The following is a 15,793-nucleotide window of genomic DNA, read 5'->3' as shown; positions in this document are numbered from 1 at the left end:
AGTAACTTTGGGTAGTACTTGCCAAAATCAGTTCAGAAAATCTAATTTTTGGTTTGCAACTTAATTTTTTGCATATTCTTTGTGAAGTTCAAATTTGAGATATTTTCCAAAAAAAAAAGTTGGGATATTTTATTATGATTATAACTTACAATATTACTAATTCAAGTTAGATTGCCATCATTTTACACACTTAATAACTTTAATAAGAGTATTAAATTGACTTTTTTTTTTCTAGTATCAATCATCAATTAAGAATTGTGCTTTATGTTATCGGTTAATATTAAAATTAACTTTAATCCTTGTTTATGTCAATTATCAATAGAAAAATATGTTTCATTTTATTTTATAGTCATATAAAATAAAATTAAAATAGAGTAATAATCAATTTCCACGTAGGATATTTAAATTCTAATAAAATTAATACAAATAAACAATACATTAGAAGTTTGATATTTTGTAATTTCATTTTATATTCACTTTGTCAAAACAATTTGAAAGTACACTTCAACACTTGTTCCAAGTAGAAAACCCAAATAAACCCCATCCCGTCCTCCGCACCGGCCACCCCTTCAATTCCCTTTTACTAATTCTCAGTTATTCTTCCTCGATGGCGGACGCGACAACAACCACCGCCGCCGCCGACGACGCCAAAGACATTGAGATGCTCTACGAGTATGGCGACCGTCTTAGTGAAGCTAACGACAAATCACAGGTTTTCACCGCTCTTTTTTTTTTTATAATATTTTCTAGGGTTTTTAATTTTTTTTTTTGATTTCGTTTTTGTTCTTAACTTGTTGTTTTTCAGAACGTGATGGATTATGAAAGGATAATTAAAGCGGCGAAAGGTAGTACAAAGTCGAAACAATTGGCCGCACAGCTTATTCCAAGGTTTTTCAAGTTTTTTCCTGACCTTTCCAGTAGTGCGGTTGATGCTCATCTTGATTTGTGTGAAGAAGAAGATCTCGGGGTTAGTTTTTCGATTTTATTTTAAGTTGAATTGAATTTTACTAGTTTTGTGTATGGTTTAAAGATTTTATGGATATCTGTTTGTAGTCTTATTTTGGTATGAATTGATGTTTTAAATTAGTATGATTGTTTAAATGGCGGAAACCTTTTTTGGTCTTTCTGTTGAAAATGAATTGTATCACCAGACATGTTTAGATATGCTTCTGAAACAAAAGCTTCTTTTATAATCTTTTTCGCCTCCTTTTGAATGGAAAACATTTGTGTATAAGGCTGTAGGATATGAATAAAAGATTGATGGGAAGAATAGCTTAGTATTTGGAACTTTGAGTTTGCTGCAGGACATGTGTTAATATATGGCTTATAGTATGGACAACATAGTTAGAGCATGCCTCAAGGGATTCGGTTATGGGAGCATGGGACTCTTGGATTTATGTACTATAGTGTTCACTTAAAATATCTGTGTAAATGGTTATTTTGGCCTTCGTTACGGTGATATGAGGTTATTTTGATTCTTTATTGTCTTTATGAGGTAAGGAAAATGTTAACCTAAAATGGGATAGGTGCTATATGTTAGTCTATGTTCATCTCTATGTTTGTATGTTATGCGACCCATGAGTTAGTTTGGCCTTGTTTTATCTCTTTGGAGTCTTTTTTGACGAGTTATTGATGATCCATGGTGTAATTGTGTCTGGGGAAATTAGGTTGGGAACTCTGACCCCTAAAAAAATCTTGCAAGGATGTGGAGATGACTTGCAACCCTGTTTTTTCTATCCCCTTTTGTGGTTTATGACTGAGTAATTGTTCTTTTTACAAAAGTTTTATTTAGGGGAGGAGGAACCTAATGGAAGCAAGTGTTATAAAGAGCAAGTGCTTGAAAGAGCTCAAGTTATGTGTCCTGCCTCATAATGGATGGAATCTTGGAATAAATGGAAAGGGGTCAAATGGGAGAATTGAAGTATTCAGTATGATTCATGGATTTTAGAAGTTATACGCTTACGTTTGAATTGGAGAGTGATACTCAAAAAACATCAGTTTATGATGCGGGAATGGCATCCTCAATAATGGAGCTAAAAAAAAGTAGCAATTTTTGTAATTTTGTTTGTAGTCGTGCTTCGGGAGTCATTGTGATTATGTGGGTTAGTATTCAGTATGATTCATGGGTTTTAGAAGCTTTGTCCTTGGTTTCGGTGCTTTCGTTACTCCATAATGCATTGGGAGGTTTGGATTTCTTTTGAGGCAAGTTAAAGAGGTTAGTTAAAGTGTTTCCTCTGATGCAATCCTGTATGTTTTTGCAAGGCTGTATTAAGCGTAGTATAGAGGAATTGCAGCAGAAAAAGCCCCATTACTCGGAAATGTTAGCTTGCATGGATATAAGACTTCTATAACACGATTTTTGCTTGAAATAATGGCTCACATATGGATCATAATGCCTTGTTTTATGTCATCATCTAACGTTTGGTAGGATTTACTTCATATTTTTTGAAGGTTTTCAAATTTTAGTTAATGGAATTTAAGCTCCTAAAAAAAATGATTTTACTCCCTTGAGGGCCCCCATTTGTTGTTTGTCTTTTGATTGGCAGTTGAACAATATTGCTGATTAAAATGAGATTAGCAAGTTATGTTTGTTTTGACAAATTATTGCTTTGTGTATATGGACATTTGGGTTTGTTTGTGCACTTGTGTATCAGGTGATACTGCTTCATCAATTGTATTTAGTTAGTTGCTGGGATTCAGAGATGGCATTCTGTTTTTGTAAATTTGCTCCCTAGTTTTTCAGTGTGGTTTATCGTCTGAGCTTGATGTTAGTGACCAAAGGATCATGGAAATTTGTGCTTTTATTCAAACATTAGCAGTGGTGTCCGAGTTGCTTATCTAATGGTGATGAGATTTCCATTTGTGTACCTGATTTATTTGAAAAGTGATTTAGGATTAAGAAGAACAATAATTACTAATACTTTGTGTATTGGCCAATTTGCCGAATCTTGCGATGTTGAAGTCTTTGTCCTTTCTCTGACCCGCTCTAGATCTTACTGTGTAGAAGCCTGCTTCTCATGGAAATTACCATAAACTGATTCGTATCTAACCCAAAATATTTCCAGTACTTCTATTGGTCCTTGTAATTTTCATGCCACAAACTAATTTTTAAAGCTCTAGTATTTTGGTTTGTCGGGTTTGGAAGGGCTATGGAGAAGAAGCTATTGAAGCAAAATCCTTGCGTGTTTTCTCTGTGCTTTAGTTTCTTGTGATACATTGTTGGATATAATTTTTTTTTGGCCTCAATATGGTTAAGTCTGTTGGTGTTTAAAGGATTATTTGATTGGGGATACTCAATGGAGTTGGGTGAATATGTAATCTAGTTCCTCGATGAAGACAATTGTCCCTTACTTTACCTTTACTCACTCTGTTTCTGGTAATTAAGAGTTTCCTTATGTGATAGAGAAAAAAGGTGGTGCCTTGGTCCCTTGGGACATTTGGGGTCTATTTTATATATTACTGATACACTCTAATCTTAGTTTTGCTCCGTTGAGCCTTCGTGTAGATAGTATCACTAACTGCCTAGGCTCTTTTGCAGGTTCGTGTCCAAGCTATTAGGGGCCTTCCACTATTTTGCAAGGACACACCAGAATATGTCTCCAAGATTGTTGACATTCTTGCTCAGCTGCTCATGGCCGGTATTATATGTATATGTTATCTTGTTCTTGTTAGTATAATTATTTATTCTTTGTTCCTGATACTTGATTTGATATTTCTAGAGGAGAATGTGGAAAGGGATGCAGTTCAAAAAGCCTTGATGTCTCTACTGAGGCAAGATGTGAAGGGTATGCTTCCTTGCAATGCATAAAAGTGTTATAAATATCAAATATACAAGTGGCTTGCCTCATCACATGCTCTTCACCTTGATTTTATTGCATAATATTTACCTGGGGATGAATGGTTCTAGACACATCATAAATGCTTCGAATAGTATATTTAGAGAAGATTATTTATAACTATTGTTTAACATGGGTGATGAGCTTATGTAGCTTTAGGCCAAATTTTACCCCTTCTGTTCCGTATTACATGTTCATTTAACTCGCGTTCCAGCTTAATTTTATTTCAATGAATTATTGTTATATACTTGTCTTTGTAACCAGACACCGCCAAAATCCTCACCGTAAATGGATATGTAAATGGATACGGATATGAATTCTAGATCGAATGCGAGAGTGTAGGACATGCTATCAACAGTGATTCATAAATCATTTTAAAAAATAAATGAAGAGAGGATAAAGATAAAGCAAGAGAGGGGAGAAATTTTACTTGAGGAGTGGTGAGGAGGACAATTAGTTTTTTCCAATTCCGCCGTTGATGGTTGCTTCCTTCTCATAGATAGAGAACGAATAGGAAAAATGAGGATGGAAGGATACAAAATGAATGGCGGACAATATCTTTTACTTTCTTTTCATTTTTTTTTCCGTTCTTTTTGTCTCCTAATTGAGTACTTTTGCAAATCCATGCGTACTGCTGCTTCTTCTAGTTATTCGTTATGCAAACCCTCGTGAAAAGAAAAGGAAGAGAAGGTTCTGATGAATGATGATGTCAGTTTTGTTGGTTTACTTATCTCGTAGAGTTTGATGCAGCTGGAGCTTAGAGTGTTGGAGGGAAGTAGAAACTAAGAGAATTTGTAAGAGAAGAAGATTAAGTAATAGAAAAATTGTGTTTGTTGTTGTATCAAATGATCAGTATTAGATCTCTTTATTTAGGTATAAAAAGAGGCCAACTAATAATTGTAACCATTAAAGAGTCAGAAGCTTTGTATTTTCATCTAACTATAACTCCTAACTATTTATGTACCTCTAATTAATCTAGACTCAAAATCTTCAATCTCATCCAATTTTGAAAATCTAGCATATAATTCTATGGTATACTTATTTACTTTAGAACCTGTAGCATTCTTATCTTCTGATTCCAGCTCTAGAGTTCTGACCGGAGTATTAGGAGACTTAGTTTCTTGTTGATGATGCAGAATTGACTCATCAATAGTAGGAACAACCATTTTATCATGTTCTTTTGATTTTGTGGCCCAATTCCATGATGATTCCTCATCAACAATAACATTTCGCTTATTACAATTTTCTCATTTTCAGGGCTCTAAATTCTGTGACTTTTAGACTGATATTTTTCTTTCTTTGTCTTGTCTTTTAACTTGTCTTCTAACTTGCTCCTTTTTCTAATATTGGAATAAGATAATAACAAAGACTACCAAATATTTTGAAATGTCTGACCTAACCACGCTTCAAAAGGTGTTATATTCTTCATTGCTTTTGTCAAGCCTCGGTGCCCTTAATTAGCAAGCATTGATTTTGCCATCTCCATCATTGTACGATTATTTCTTTTGAAAAGTCCATTATGTTGCGGTGGATATCCAACTGTGTGAGTTGGTGTTTAACGCCCTCATCTACACAAAACTTGTTGAACTCTATTGAGTTATACTCTGTGACTCTACTTTTCTTTAGTTTGGAAGAACTCTGGTTCTCCACACATTTCTTCCATTTGTAGAAGATACTAAAGACTTTCGATCTTTCTTTCATGAAATAGACCAAGTCATCTTTGTATAATCATCGATGAACAGTATGAAATGCGTACTAGTTAGTTCTATTATGTAAAAGAGTTCTTAGTGGTTGGCTCTTCCAAGATTTCCCTTCTAGAAATGAGAGTTTGTGCATCTTACCAAGTTGATATGCTCCACAAACATCATCACGTTCATGTAAGACTATTAGATCTTTCACCATTTGCTTGCTACCAAAATTAATGAAGTGCTTTTGAATTTCTATGACCCAATCTTCTATGCCATAACCAATATATGAAAGAGTCCTTAGTGGTTGGCTCTTCCGATGCTGCTTTCGATGAACTTGCAGGAACTATTCTTAGAAAAATGGTATCCGTCACAACATTTTGAAGGATAAAACTTATACTAGTCTTTATTTTGTCACTTTAAAAATCATTACTCTATATTTTGGTTGAAAGTCTGAGATGTTGAAGTTTGTATTTGGCTTTTTTGTCATCTATATATGTGGAACTGAAGCATATATAACTTATTTCTCTTGATACCTTGTTGGAGGGCATTTGAAAACTAGAGAGAATTTGTAAGATAAGAAGATTATAGTAATAGAAAGATTGTGTATGTTGTTGTATCAAATGACGAGTACATGATCCCTTTATATAGGTATATAAAGATGCTTAATGTCTCTACACCATACTAAAAGTATCATTTACTAACATAGAGCAATGAGGCTTGGTATATGGGTTGACAATTTGCCATGATAGGTTCTTTTTCCCTTTTTTTCTGTCCACTTTTCTGGAAAATGGCTGCTTTGTGCAGTCCATTGCACTCACTTCTATATCACTGGCATAAAGGCACACTTTTTTCCTCAGAGCTTTTGATAATTTTTGTATTCTGCTCTTCAATGTTCATTTAACATGAGCATTCTTCTCTGGCAGTACTTTCAGAAGCGGAACAGTGAAATTTGATCATTGGTTTTTCGAATTTTCTGGTTTAGGAGAAAGCAGAGGACTAAAAATCCTTGTTTTAAGAACAAGTAGCCGAATCCTTTTTAACTGTTAGATCTTGAACTATTGAAACTTAAATGCAGCACAAAATTTTGGTCTTATCTCTTGAAATATTTTACTTATGAAGTAGGCTCTGGATTTATAAAACTCTTAATACACCTTATAATGTTATATTGCATGACTTGTTTAATGCAGCATCATTATCGGCATTGTTTAAGCATGTTGAAAGCATAGATGAGACTACTGATGAAAATATTCGGGAAAAAGTCTTGGCCTTTATAAGAGACAAGGTAATTTTTTAATTTACCTACACAACTGTCATCTGCATAGAGTAGAGTGGTTCATAGCTGGTTAACGTTTATATAGAAATTAAGAACTAAATAAGTCTTCTTCTAGGTTTTTCCCGTCAAAGCCGAACTCTTAAAGCCGCAAGAGCAGATGGAAAGACACATAACTGACTTAATTAAAAAGGTATTTTTTGCTTACCAATTAGCATTTTCAAAAATATGAGAAATGGTAGTTTCTGAATACATTGCAAATTTGATAGCTATATTTACTGTTCAAAAGGTGTCCCTTATTTGATGGGGCCAAAGATTTGTTGTTCATTGGTTTCGGATTATCATGATTATAGTAAAAGGACTCATGAAATCATCAACACTTCTTATTTATTAGAAGTTGCACATAATGTTTGCTATCAAGGGTCAATTGAAAACAACCTTTTGGTTAGTTTTATCTCTAACAAGGGTAAGTTTGTGCACATCTAATCCCTCAAACCCCAACCTAGGTTGATGGAATGTTGTATTGACTGTTTAAATGATATTTGTTTCATAATTCACACTTCAATTTATTCCTGGTATTGTTGTTGACTTGTATACAATTGCAGAGTTTGCGAGATGTAACTGCTGCGGAGTTCAACATGTTCATAGACTTCTTAAAAAGTTTGAATCTATTTGGTGATGGTGCTGCACATGCGCGTGTTCGAGAACTTATTGAAACTATAGAAAGTCAAGCTGATCTGGATGCACAATTTGACGTAAGTTCATTAAGCTTGTTATTGAGTGCCAATGCTTTTAGTTGATTCAATATGACTGTTCAGAAAGGTGAATAAGCATGCCCTGTGGCACAATAAACATGCTTTGTCTGACGATATAAAAAATAGAGAGTTACTACCTTTTGGATTTCTTTTCCTAGCTGAGTTTTGCTCTGTTTTTCTCTCTATCACAGGTGCTGGATGTAGATCATATTAACAGGCTTATATCATGTCTAAAGATTGCCATTCCAATATTCATGGTAAACTTTGTTTTTGTTTTCCTTTAGTTCTTCAATTGAATGTTTCTTATATATTCCTGTTTTGTACAGCGGGGTGCGTCAAACAGCAAGTTCCTGAACTATGTGCACAAACACCTAATTCCAGTTTTTGACAAGGTAATTTCCTCTTTTGAGCAACATATCTTCCAGGGTAGGTTGCACTTGTTCTTTGTGTTGGATTAATATTCTATTACTTAATTTAGTTTTATGCGTTTTTTTTGGTTTTTCATTCTATGAAATTTTATCATAGCAGAAAGTGTGAAGTGGCATATATGGAGGGATATATAAACAATTATGGTTGTATCAATGATAGTATAGAAAGAGTGAGTAGAAAGTTTTGTTGCCATATCCTTTTGGAATAGCCTTGGCATTGTTCTTGTTGTATTGCTACATCATCCCAAGGATTAGAAAGATTGGTATTTTGAGATAGGAGAGAAAGGGGATAGGGATATAATTGCATAGGAATCAAGAAAAGAAATTAATGGAAAAGGAATCATGAGTAGGAAATTCAATTTGATGTTTTTTTCATGCCAAAAAATTGATTTATTTGGCCTTGCCTAGATCTAGTCTTCAAGGATATTGCTTTTATAGGGCAAATTATCAAATTGAAATAATGACTTGTATGACTTGGGGTTCATGGCTATGGATGGTTATTCAGTTGAATATTTTAGTGCAATTATCCAATTTGAATTCAAGGAAAAACATTCAGCTCTGGAATTATCCTATATGAATTCTACTTTGGCTTATTCTCAGAAAAATAGATCTACTATTCGCTCTAGCCCTGTTAAATTTTAGGAAAATTCCACGTGGTATTGGGTTTTCCCCGTGGTAGCCAAGGTTTATTAAAAATCCACACGGTAGCCCGGAGGTTTACCCAATTCATATTTTGTGACGTTTTTACTGAAAATACGTTTGGAAATGTTAGTTTAGTAAGGATAACGATTGTTGTACGTCTATTGAACCCTTTTACCAAATCTTATTCAGAAGCTTATATTCCCCCCAAACATAAATCCTAACTTTCCTATCTTCTCCCAAAATCACATTTTTTCCCAAAAATTTAACCGTAGTTTTTCAATTCTACTACTATCAAATTAGGAATCCTTCTTCAAACCATTATGATTGAAATGATTTTTTTTTGAATTTCTTCTTCAAGTTCACCTGGAAACAATAATGAAGTTACTCACCTTTATTGACTTAGGATAAACGACACGAAGTTAGGGCAGAAAATGTCGACCTTCATCCACCACCAGTTGAGAGCTTGATTTTGTGATCTTTGGAAATGAGTTTCATTGAATTTGTGTATTGAATTTGGGGATTTAGGATTATTAGGGATTTAGGGGATTTAGAGAAATAGGGGAAATGTAATGGTTGGAGAATTGAATTGGGGAAATAAGGGGTTTTCGATTTGCTTCAGTTGTGTCCATGCTTCATTCTTACTAAACTAGTAGTTCCAAACGTTTTTTTGGGTAAAACGGTCATGGAGGATGAATTGGGTAATCCTTAGGGTTACCGCATGTATTTTTAAAAAACTTTGGTTACCACGTGGAAAACCCAATACTTCAGGGTAAACCTTAGGATTTCCACGTGGAATTCCCCTAATTTTTATGTAATTCTTTATGTTTGTCCCATTCACTTGGAGGTTTTTTCAATTTTTACTTACTTTTAATTTCATCTACGAACTTGTTCACTTCATTTATCTAATCCAGTCATTTCTTCCATCCACTTGTGTTATACCTTATTTTCTTTTTGCAAATCAATATTTCAACTATAAAAAGGGATGCAACTTCATAGCGATTGAGGGAGTATAAATTAAATTAAACGAATACTTTGTCACAACTTCATAAATTATTTTGACTTTTATTCGTCGATTTCTAAAATAGACATACTATGAGTCAAAATTTATTTAGAAATCTCATTATGAAAAAATAGAAATATTTTAGGTTCAATTCATCTGTTATTTTTCAAATGTCATGAAAATTATGTACAAGAGAAACATTGCTTAGTTATATTTCATTTTGATATTTAGATTCTAAAATGTTGAAGAAAAGTTGTACTACATAAATTTCAATTTGGAGTCAGTTGAATAAAGACTCCAATCAGTATTTGGAAATTGCCATCCCTATTCATCACCATGAAGGAGTTCATGCTTTGTTCATGAAGCATTTGTCACCCTATCACCTCATGTCTAGAAGATTTCGACGCAATAATCGGTTCATTGGTTAGATTGTGAGAGATGTGTGATTTAACTTAAAAACCACTACATATATGTCTCTAATGTATTTGCACGTTTGGAACTCGATAGAACTTGGAAGGCAAGTTCTACTTTATCTAAGCGGTTTCACTCTCATCTTCATCATTATCATACCTACTATATCTCATTCATAAAAACGTTTTGATCAGGGTTTTAGGAGGGTTGGAAGACAACACACACGTACTTTTATTAAAAGAAGTTGCGTTCAGAAAGCATCCTTCACACATTAAAGACGCAACTAAAGCAAAACCAAGTATGGAAAGACAAGTATTAAAACTTACAACATGAACCAAGCACAAACATTAATCATCCTATGGTTTAAGACACGAATACGATGTCCCCAACTAGTTTTATCCGTAGTCAAGTGCTCAAAGAGGTGCAACTCACTTATTGCTCCTCCCACATTTTCTTAGGCCTACCAAGTAGTGACATCCATTGAGGTAAAACACCCAATAGCCATGCTTTGGATATAAAATTTCCCTCGAGTATAAAACTTTAACATTTTACCTAATTAGCGGCATTGTGACAATGGGTTGGATGCCTTATCAATGGGTTTAACTTTTGATGTTTGTATGGTGCCTTTTTTTTGTTACTTCTAGGGTCTTAAAATTTTTTTGTATGATTTTCTTCTGATTATTATTTTTTGACTTAGCTACCCGAGGACCGGAAGCTAGATCTGCTGAAAAATCTCGCTGAAAGTTCTCCATATACCACACCACAGGATGCACGCCAGATCCTTAGTTCTGTTGTTCAGCTATTAAAGGTAGTGTTGTATAACTAACTGTAACTTATAAATTTTACCTATGTCTTTCATTTAAGAAAAATGCTAAAGAGATGTGTAATCTTGTTATGGGATTCCCATTTTATAAATCTTTTTTTGATTTTTTCTGTTAAGAGGGATTTTCAGCCATTTGGAGTATACCAAGACTGTCTTGCTTTAGACTCGTTTTCGTGAAGAGAATTATGCTTTTGTTTCAGGTATTATAGATTTTAGGCTATTCTTAAAATATTTTCTCTGTTTTCTTTCAGAAGTACATGCCTCGAAAAAAGACGGAAGAAATAAACTTCAATTATGTTGAGTGTTTATTGTACATGTTTCACCAGTTGGCATCAAAGGTCATACTTCCCTCACTGTCTTTCTTTCTTGTTCGTGTCACTTGTGGGCTTTTGAGGTTGTTCCTCACAGTTTTTTTTTCTTTTGGCGTTGTTATGTTTAGGCTCCCAATGCCACCAATAGTTTGTGTGGTTACAAGATAGTCACGGGCCAACCATCGGATAGGATAGGAGAGGACTTTTCAGAGCAGTACAAGGACTTCACTGAGAGGTAATGAATATCTTTGGATTTTGATCTTTTGAAGAAACTTTATTAAGAGAATGATACAATGAGTAGAGCAGTCAAAAACTCTTGCCAGGATGGCTTGACCCATATGCTAAGTGATTTGAACATTAATTTGATCCCCTGGAGTGACGACACCAAACAATCAAAATGCATACCAAATTACCAATTTATAAATTCTTTTCTTTTTGCTTTTAAGCCTTTCTTCAGTTCTTTTTTATGCTTTAGGCTGTCTTGCACTAGGGAGTTATGCCAAAATTTGTGCTATTTACTATCCTTCACTTTTTCATGTATTGGAATTTAATGATCGTGCAGAGCTGCTCTCTATTTCTGTCATATCGTTTCTATTATTGTGATTTTGTTATTTAAAAAATAAATAACTGTTAGTCTTTGGTAAATTTTATCCTTAAAGTTTCATTACAATATCAATGTTTCAGCAAAGCTTGTCCCACTGATTTTGACCGAGACGAGAGCACAGCTGTTTCGATTTACGAGTATCCTGGCTGTTATATTTTCTTGGTTGGGTCTGGGTAGGGGGTGTGACATCATGAATACTCTAGAAGTACATTTGGCACTTGCTAAAGAATTCCTTCTCTGGCCATCATATGCAAGTAAGCATTGTTGTATTTGTTTGCTGCTTAATATTCTTGTGATTGGTTGACACAGATTGAAATGCGTCGAGGAGCTTTGCAGGGGTGCTATGAAGAAGTTAACTCAGGGTATGGATGAGCAAAACAAGAGAATGGCATCCGCATCAAAGGAAGATAAAGAAAAGATTGTAAGATAATCCATTGTTCATGCTATGATTACCTCAATGAACTGTAAATGCTGCACTTTTTGGATGGGAAAATTGGATGTTATTCTTGATAAAATAGGAAGAGATTGTTTAATTAATTTTGCTTGAATTTGTGACCTGTCTTAGTTTTTGTGCAGAAAACGGAAAAACAAAATGCTACAACAGGGCTAAAAACATGCAACAACATTCTAGCTATGACTCAGGTATGAGAAAATTAGTTACTTCATATCTCTCTCCCTTCATAAAGTCTTGAAGCGATATGCTCAAACTAGTGTTTTTCTTGATCCAGCCTCTACATAAAAGTTCACCTTTGTTCATCAGTGACAAGATCAATCTATCATGGAAAGAACCAGAAAAATCATCTGTACCTTCTACTACTGCTGCTTCTGGGTGAGAACTTATGTTCGATTTTTAGCATACTTTTATGTTTTATGTTTGACTTTTGTTTTTTCAGAAGCTAGAAATTCATTGTCACTGTCATATTATTGTTGACTGAGTATGTTAAATTTTCCTGTAATAAGATATCTTTACTTCAAACATGGTGTCAATTCATCAGCTAGTGAATGCCACTAGAATTGTTACATTATATTACTACTGAAATTGGGGGTGGGGGGGACTAATAGTTAGTAACCCAATTTCAGGATTACACTTGTGATGCTATGACACTGGGAGAACGTTTTGGTGCTTAAGAGGGAGATGGTGGTGGTTTCATCGCTTGAGGTGGTTTACCATTTACATGGGCTTGATAGATGCTTATTGAAGAGTTATCACAGGGATTTGTGTCAAGGGTTTGAGTTTTTCTTGTGAGGGTATCATAGTGCAAAAATATGTATTTGTTTCAGTCACGGTTGCAAAACAGGTGATTTTGTGGTCACTGCAGCTTACATTTCGGTCGCAGCAAACTCAAAAACCTTTATGTACAGCCGGAATGCAGTAATACGACCTTGTTTTTGTATTATGGATATTATATTACAGATTTGAACATTCTGTTTTTATAATCTAATTTTACTTAAATAAGCCAATGCCCTTCTGGCAATCACGATGATTTTCTTATCAGAAAAGAAAGTGTGAAAAAGGGAAGTGTTTTGTGCTCTCCCATACATGATAAAATGTCTTTCCTTAAGCTTCATTTGAGAAATACATGTCTAAAGTGAAAAAGTTGATTACTCGTATGGCAGAATCTAATTTAGCAGTTTTTTATACAGGGCAAAACGACCTGCTGGTGCTTCCGTGAATGGTTCTAACATCACAGCCAAAAAAGGTCGTGGCGCCGGTGGAGTTCAGAACCAGCTTCTTAACAGGGCAGTGGAAGGTATTTCTTATGGCGGCAGAAGTGGTAGTCATGGCGGCAGAAGCGGTGGTAGGACAGGCAGAGGAAGAGGATGGGGTGGACGTGGCAGAGGGAGGAGTTATCGGTAATTTTTAACCAGTTCACTTGATGATTGGAGGTCTAGTGAAATTGGCAAGAGTAGTTCAAACCTGGATAATGTTCTACACAAGCAAAACAACTGCTTTAGAATGTACCATGAGTCCTTGACAAGTTTTTATTTAGTGGCTGAGCTGATGATTAGTTTGTATTTTTGTTGCAGATATTCTTAATATCATTTTTAATAGATGTTTAGTTTAGTTTAGTATTAGTTTTAGTTTCTTAGATTTGTGCTCAATATTTCCTCTCTTGGATATGTATTCTACTTGATATGCTTTGTTTAATTTTGATTATTTGTAGCCCATGGATGATTATTGGAATTTCTCTATTGGATAAGCAATTCGACGCATGTTTTTCATAAACCACATGTCTCGACGTTCAAACAACAAAATCTACTCTTGTTGGTGTCTCTTCTAATCTCCCTTTGCTTAAAAGGTGGGAGAATTGTGATTCTTTGGGAGGTTAATGAGGTTAAGAAGTTTGTACAACTCAAATGAGTCAATGTTTTGTGGAGCGAGTGGGTATGTTTCTTTTTGTTGGTGTTCTCGTTATGAGGAATGACGATACTTGCAAGAGGGAAAGAAACTTACCCATAGAATGATCAAGTTAAACTCAGTAGGCATTTTTTTTCGATTTACAGGGTAGACTAAGAGAGAAAAGGCTAGGTGAGAATCACTCGCTTTTTTACTAAAATAAGACATGATTTTCGACTTGTAGGCATATTAATGATCTTTGGTTGGTTCTTTGAACTCAAGTGCTTGAAGGATAATTTTCTTGAGCTAGTAAAGGAGGCTTGGTCCTCTACTATTAAGGGTTGTGAGTTATCAATTATGTAGCAAGCTCAAAGTTTATGTGGAAGCTTATTAAGGAGTAAATGTAAGTTAATTGATAAGAAAAATAAAGTTGAAAAATCTCATTCTCAAGCAAATGGAAAACACAAACAAGCAAATAAGATGATATGAAGGGATCATGCTTTCTCTGTTTTATAGCGTTTGCTATAAATCATCAAAAGCTCTCACATGAAAACTTAAAATGTTACAAAATTTAATGAGACGAGAGAGTAACCTCTTACCGCTAGGTCTTACAGTATATAAGCACAATAAAGAATAATTGTAGTATGAGACTGTCTCGACCATGTAAGAAGTCAAATTTTCAAATAGTATTTTAAATTTAAAATGAAAAATTGTCCTGAATAATCTCATTTATGTCCATTTGCTATGAATAATTTCTACTATTATTTCTAAATAGTCCAACCTTTGTATATTTATTGCTGACAGCTCTCATTGCCACACTTTAATAGGCTATATTAGGTACCTATTACCAAAGATGAGTAAATTATCAATAGTAGAGATTATCACAGCAGATGGACAATAAGTGAGATTATTTAGGATAATTTTTTCCTATTTAAAATAAGTGTTAAATATTGCATATTTTTATGATTTTGGAATAAGTTAAAGAATCTCTCCGTGCAAGTAAGGGGGAGAGAATCAATCATTCTCGTAAAAAGTGAATAAAACCCATATTACAAAGGTATAAGTATAATATAAAAAACTTCAACCACTAACATAAATACAAAGTGCTTAATAAACATAAAAAAAAAGTAGGAAAATTTCACGTGATAACTCTGAGGTATTGTGCTTTTCACGCGGTAACCATAGTTTTTTTTAACAATAATTCTTACTTGAGGCCGTCTTTTCAAAAGACAGTTCTCAAAAGCCCAGCCCATTATGTTAATTTTAAAAAAAACTAGCGCGCGCGTGTAAGTGTAATGTGAAAAGTCACATAATATATTTGGGGTTATAACAACATTTATTTGGGGTTATAACATGATATATTTGGTGTTATACCAACATATATTTGAGGTTTATAACATAATTTATTTTGGATTATAACATAATATATTTGGGGTTATAACATAATATATTTAGAGATGTAACAATGTATATTTGAAGTAATAATATAATATATATGGAGTTATAACAACATACATTTGGGGTTATAACATAATATATTTGGTGTTATAAAAATACTATACCCTCAAACACAAATCATTATATATCAAACTATATATTATGTTATAACCCCAAATATAATATGTTATAACCCCAAATATAATATGTTATAACCACAAATATATGTTGTTATAACCTCATATATATT

At 34.0% G+C, this 15,793-nt stretch overlaps 1 protein-coding gene across 1 annotated transcript; it reads left to right on the top strand.

Annotated features, from left to right (window-relative positions):
* The first annotated feature begins 472 nt into the window (after positions 1 to 472).
* On the top strand, positions 473 to 13,935 carry LOC130803985 (apoptosis inhibitor 5-like protein API5). The gene is made up of 16 exons (XM_057668243.1): positions 473 to 712; positions 806 to 967; positions 3,539 to 3,638; positions 3,720 to 3,785; positions 6,712 to 6,806; positions 6,913 to 6,987; positions 7,400 to 7,549; positions 7,741 to 7,806; positions 7,876 to 7,941; positions 10,728 to 10,838; positions 11,105 to 11,191; positions 11,293 to 11,399; positions 12,078 to 12,189; positions 12,345 to 12,410; positions 12,497 to 12,597; positions 13,413 to 13,935. The coding sequence occupies exons 1-16, from the start codon at positions 608 to 610 to the stop codon at positions 13,624 to 13,626; spliced, it is 1,683 nt and encodes a 560-aa protein (XP_057524226.1). The 5' UTR covers positions 473 to 607; the 3' UTR covers positions 13,627 to 13,935.
* The last annotated feature ends 1,858 nt before the right edge of the window (positions 13,936 to 15,793 follow it).

This window comes from Amaranthus tricolor, chromosome 17 (assembly GCF_026212465.1).
Source record: "Amaranthus tricolor cultivar Red isolate AtriRed21 chromosome 17, ASM2621246v1, whole genome shotgun sequence".
In the NCBI taxonomy this organism is placed as follows: Eukaryota; Viridiplantae; Streptophyta; class Magnoliopsida; order Caryophyllales; family Amaranthaceae; genus Amaranthus; species Amaranthus tricolor.
The sequence above is the reverse complement of the archived record's forward strand: the minus strand, read 5'-3'. Positions and strand labels throughout refer to the sequence as shown.